The 6000-nt window shown below is 38.6% G+C and overlaps 1 protein-coding gene across 1 annotated transcript in view; it reads left to right on the top strand.

Annotated features, from left to right (window-relative positions):
- Positions 1 to 708: 708 nt before the first annotated feature.
- Positions 709 to 6000, top strand: part of REXO5 (RNA exonuclease 5) — a 29722-nt gene continuing 24430 nt past the window's right edge. The window contains exons 1-3 of the mRNA XM_046665846.1: positions 709 to 832; positions 1867 to 1963; positions 4974 to 5117. Of these exons, the coding sequence (XP_046521802.1) occupies positions 767 to 832; positions 1867 to 1963; positions 4974 to 5117 (307 nt within the window). The 5' untranslated portion in view covers positions 709 to 766. The remainder of the gene's footprint in view (positions 833 to 1866; positions 1964 to 4973; positions 5118 to 6000) is intronic.

Genomic DNA, 6000 nt, shown 5'->3' with positions numbered 1-6000 from the left:
CTGAATAGAGAGGACACCTAGCAAAGCACTTTCTTGTCTTTGTTCGCTTTTTTTTTTTTTTTTTTTTTTTGGAGGAAGATTAGCCCTGAGCTAACTGCTGCCAATCCTCCTCTTTTCACTGAATAAGACTGGCTCTGAGCTAACATCCATGCCCATCTTCCTCTACTTTATATGTGGGACACCTACCACAGCATGGTGTGCCAAGCAGTGCCATGTCCACACCAGGGATCCGAACCAGTGAATCCTGGGCTGCCGAAGCAGAACATGCACACTTAACCGCTGTGCCACCGGGCTGACCCCTAAAACTGGCTTTTTTGAAGCCATTCATATGATTACTGGCTTTAGAAAAGACTGCAGAGCAAGTTGGGATCTTGAGGATATGCCTTTGTAAAGTGAGCTTAGTTCTGATTTAAAACAAGTCTTAATTTAAGATTTGAAACAAATCTTAATAGGATTTTGGATTTGAGTACATTGCATTTCACTTGGTATTCTACTTGATTTGAATGCAGTAAATAATCATCTCAAGAGATCTTTATTTGAATTCTATGCAGTAAAATAGCTGTTCTCCATTTCTAGTCCATCAGTAAGTGAAGATAAACTCCATTAGCTGTTGCTCACTGCTTTTCCCCCCATACTTCCCTTCCATATGCCTATAACTGACTTGACAGTATCACTCTTAGCTGTGTTGGTTTGATTTTTCAACAGCTGGTGCCAGCTTTTTCACCAAAACCAACTGAACAACGTGGTGGTTTTTGTACTGCAGGGAATGAGTCAGCTACACTTTTACAAGTTCTATTTGGAGTTTGGATTTCTCCGAAAGGCATTCAGACACGTAAGTTAAGAAAACTTTGTATGAGGGCCTGAGTCAGGTCCTCCCACCCAGAGACTAGTGCACATGTCTCAAACCGTGCTCCTTGACAACCAGATTGAACAAGCAATAAGGGTTGTAGAAAGCAGAAAAGGCTAAGATTCAGAGACCTCATGTTGAGGTTAGATTTGTCTCTCATTTTCTTTGGTAATCTAGTCAAAGCGCTTGGTCCCAGATTGTGGTCTGTAGTTCACAGGTTGATATTTTATTTGGGCCATGGTGTTTTCAAAGATTGTAAAATTTGCATAAAGTCTGTTTTTCTGCCTCTCTTGACAACATCACAAGATTGAGCACCCTTAGAACAGTGTCTGGAGCCTAATAGCAGCTGTCCTTTTTAGAAGAGGCGTATGCTCTCCATTTTCCCATTGTCTCCTCCATTCCTTATTGAACTGTTTCATCCATTTACCCCTAAGGATATTTGAGTTGGTGACTCCTAATTTAATCTCCCTATGTCTCTAGTTTTCGTTTTTGCTTTCATTTATTGAACACTAGCTGCATGCATCATCTTTAATTCTAACTATAGTCCTATAAGAGATAGATACTTTTTTTATTCCCATTTTATACATAAGGAAACTGAGTAACTTTGCATAAGTTACAGCTACTAAGTGGTGGAGCTAGAACTTAAGCCCAGGTGAGCCTGAGGCTGGAGCTCTCAGTCTCTTTGCCGTGTCATCTGTTTGCTGTTTACTGAGGTAGTAGATATGGAAGTGCTTTGAAAAATGCAAGGGACTTTCCTTTTCTAAGTTATACATTTCTGTAATGTTGGGTTTGTTTTTTTTTTACAATGTGTAGTCAGAGAAGCAAAATTTGTGGAGTGGGATAAATGTGGCTTCACTCTCCTATTCACCTTTACACATTAAGGAAACAGTCCTCATTTTAGAATGCAAACAGTTAAGGTCCACAACTTTCATAGCACTGAACTGACCATTAAAGTCCAGATCTTTGACAGTATTTTAACTGCTTCTAAGCATTTGTAAAAACCTGTTACATCTTTTCAGAAATTCCGCTTGCCTCCTCCATCATCTGACTTTCTAGCTGATATCATTGGGCTGCAAAAGAAACAAACCACTGGGGATCCCTCCAAGATGATGCAAGGTATGGCTGTGACCCTGCTTTCTAAATGATTTGCTCATTCTAAAGGTGTTATGGATACGCTTGTAAGTAGGTTTATCAGTCAAGTTTACTCCTGCAAGCAACAAAACTCAATTCTAACTAAGTTAAGCAGAAAAACAGTTTTTTTTGTTTTAAAGAAAAAATAGGTAAGTACCCAGGAGATTAAATAGCAGAAACCATAGCCAAGGTTTATGCCTCAGAAACCATCTGGTTAGATTAGAGAGCTCAGGCTGCCCAGAGATATCATTGACATTGGACTCCTACGAATTACTGTGAATAATTTTTAAACTGTCACTGGGTCTTTGTACTCAAAAGTATACAAATGGGAAGGAAGATCTTGCCTTTGATTAAGGTAAGGGACACCCACTAGTACTACTCATAGTAGGGAATAAGCCCTGAGATTTAGATGCTGGCCAGCTAAAAGACAACTATCCAGGATAGCAGTGTTTTTCAAACTGTAGGTTGTGTCCCAATAGCAAGTAATAGTTAACCTTCTATTTTTGGTGGGGAAGGACGTGAATGAGAGTAGAAAAGACCTTGTCAGAGTTCATTGCACAGAGAAAGGTAAATATCGTTCAGTGATGCTCTTCTTGTGTTCAGAAATAATTAAATAATTGAAGAGTTGCACTGAGGAGTTGTGAAAAAAGTGGTGAGGAGTAACCAGTGATTCCTTCCCATCTCCTTCAGGCCTGACCTTTCCATTGTTCCCCTCTCCTTCCAACAGATGCCTGTATCTGACCTGCAGCTGTGTTTCATTTGACCTGCACTATATTGTAAACATCTTTGAGTAAATCACAGAATAGTTGTTGTGAGATTCAAAGTTCGTGTAAGGACATCGAGTTATAAAAGAAAACATATGGTCAGGAAAAAGAAATTTGATATGGCTGAAGAGGAGTATAGATTGTTGGGGATGATTGTGGCAGGTGGTGGAGAATAAGACAAGGTAGTAGTGAGAGATGAGGCTGAGAGGTACGTTACAGCTCTGTCCTGCAGGCTGTAAATGCCATGCTAAGGACTTTGGATTTTATTCTGTAGGCATTGAGGAGCCAGAGGGTTATGGCTAGTTCTCTGTCCTCTTAAGGATTTTGCTTTGTTTTCCCATCCTAAATACCCAAGTCCCCCAGGCATAGTCCATAGCACTTTGATCTTCAACTCAGTCTTTCCTTTGGAATATTCATCTATTCTTCCCAATTTTACATATCACTCTTTTATGGATAACTCCTATATCTTTGTCTCTAGATCTGATATCCCAGATTCCAGGCCTGCATTTTCAGTTGCCTGCTGGATGTTATTACTTGGATATTCCACTGTTTCCTCAATCATAACAGCTAAAAGTATTTTTCCGTCCCTAAATAACAGGCTCCCATCTTCAAATTCCCCTTGCTATGGTACCATTTTTCTGTAATACACCAATTTTGAATTTTGGCTCCCCATACCCAGTGTGCATGGTTCATTCCCTTTGCTCCTATGAATCTCTATTCAGATGTCACTTTGTTAGAGACCTTCCCTGATCATAAAATATATGACAGTAACCCTTTTCTTGCTCCAGCACTCCATCTCTTCTTTTCTCTACTTTACTTTTTTTCCATAGTCCTTTTATCCTCGCCTGATATATTATATATTTGTTTGTTTATTGTCCATCTTCCCAACTAGGATTTAAGTTCCATGGAGAATTTTGTTGATTTTGTTCACTGGGGAGTGTGTTGTGGCTAGGACAATGCCAGGCGTATAATAAGTACTCAGTAAATAATTTGTTCATTGAATTGAATTATTCTGTCACTGCTGTACCAGTTTTTCTTGTGTAATGTTTCTTTCATGTTTTCTCCTTTCCTCCATCCCTTCTACCACCTTAATCCAGACTCTAATCTTTTTTTTTTTTTTTTTTGCCAGAATTACTGCAAAACCTTCTCATTTCTCTCTCTACTCCATTTTCTTCATATCTTTCAGGTTGATCTTTCTTAAAATACTGTTTGGTTATGCCATTTCCCTTCTCAGAAACTTTCTGTTGCTCCCCATTATGTGTTGAAGGATGGACTAAAGTCCAAACTCTTGAGCCTGGCATTCACAGTGGTCTGCAACTCACTTTTATCCTCCTCTCTCAACCTTGTTTCCTACACTGCTGTCCTACATAGACCTTTTTTTCTGCACGACTGGTCTAGTCACTGCCATACCAAGTTTGCTTTGTACATTTCTGACTTACCTGGAATGCCCTCTTTTCTACTTATGATACTGTGGCTCTTTTGGTTGCAAGGACCAGATACTCATTCAGACCAGTTTGTGAGAGGGATATTATTTGAAGGATGCACGTGGACTAGAAAGCCATCAGGAATCTAAATGCTTCTAATGAAGAGCTATTCTCCTTCGCTTTCGTGGCATCTTCTCTGTTTTCTGTTCTCTTCTAACTCATCAATTCTCTGTATTTCCTAGTTCAATTCTGGAAACAAACAGTCTGATCAGTTTAGCTAATTACGTCGTCCCTTTCTAGCGTATCTTGACAAGAAATATCAAGTCACTGGTCAGGTGAGTCTTTCTTAATCCAGGCCCCAACTCATAATCCAATCAGTGACTACCCCTATTAAAAGAACAGGCTGGTGCTTGAGTAAGTGGCTAGGGGTCGAATAGATTTAGCTAGACTGGGCTATTAGGAGTGCAGGCACTGTAATGGATAGGCCTAATACACCAGCTATCTTAATTCTGCCTTTGTTCAAGACTCAGCTAATCTTTTCTCTCTTGAACCTTCTCTGACCACCCCACCAGTGTATTCTTCTTCCTTTCCCTTTTATAGCTTTTATTATTATGACCCATTTGGGACTTATTTTCTCTTTGTGTTCCTATAACTGTGTTAGAGTGCAAGCTCCTTAAAAGTTGGGGTTGGGTCTTATATATCTTTTGATCTTCACTGTGCTTACCCTACACAACATGAAAAGACGTGTCTTCTGAGGTCTCTTAAACACACATTCTAATGTATATTTGGTTGTCCTCCTTGTTTCAGGGTCTTTACCTTCTGCCAGTTCAGAAGTCACCATCAACCTGCAGAATGACCCCATCATTCAAAAGTATGGCTCTAAGAAAGTGGGCTTGACCAGATGCCTTCTCACAAAGGAGGAAATGAAAACATTTCACTTTCCATTACAAGGTTGGTCTTGATTTAATCTGATGTTGGTAACAATGTAAGAATATCTGGAAGTTTATTTAAAAATATTACTGTTAAAAAAAAAATTACTGTTGAAAGTTCATTTTTTTGGCTGCTTTCCAAGTGACTTATTCCATCTTCTGTTCATCAGGAAATATTTTAATTGCAGTATTTCCTCAAGTGTGGGATGTGTACCATGATAGGTAAAGTGATGATTTTAGGTAGAACATGAACATGACCGTAAATGGCATTGAAATATTTAGTGAGAAAGTTATTCCCTTTTCAGTTTTCTTTCATTCCTTCTTAATATATTAAAAAGAAGTCAATATGTCTAACATTTCAGCATTTCTCCAATACTTCTGATCCTCCTCCCACCCCACCTTCGTTTTCTTTAAGGAACAGAACAGGTCTGGGCTCAGAGACTTGGTCAGTTGTGTAACATAAACTTAATAAAAATGCTTTGATTTCATTTTATTTTGTTTATTACCTCTTAATCACAGCAGTGTTGTTAAATTGCCTTTTTTTTTAAAAAAAAAAAACTCTATTGAGATATAATTAACCTACCATGTAGTTCACCCATTTTAAAGTATACAATTCAGTAGTTTTTATGTTTGCAGTTTTACAACCATCACCACAGTCAATTTTAGGACACCTTTATCACCCCAAAAGAAAACCCGTACTATCGTTTACCCCCAACACCCTTAGCCCTAGGCAACCACTAATCTACTTTCTGTCTATAGATTTATCTCTTGTGGATATTTCATATAAATGGAATCATACAATATGTGGTCTTTTGTAGCTGGTTTCTTTCACTTAGCATAAAGTTTCCAAGGTTCATCCATGTTGCAGCATGGATCAGCACTTCATTTATTTTCATTCTAATGAT

Source organism: Equus quagga, chromosome 7, assembly GCF_021613505.1.
Source record: "Equus quagga isolate Etosha38 chromosome 7, UCLA_HA_Equagga_1.0, whole genome shotgun sequence".
Classification (NCBI taxonomy): Eukaryota; Metazoa; Chordata; class Mammalia; order Perissodactyla; family Equidae; genus Equus; species Equus quagga.
Note: the sequence above shows the minus strand (reverse complement) of the source record. Positions and strands in the feature narration are given on the sequence as shown.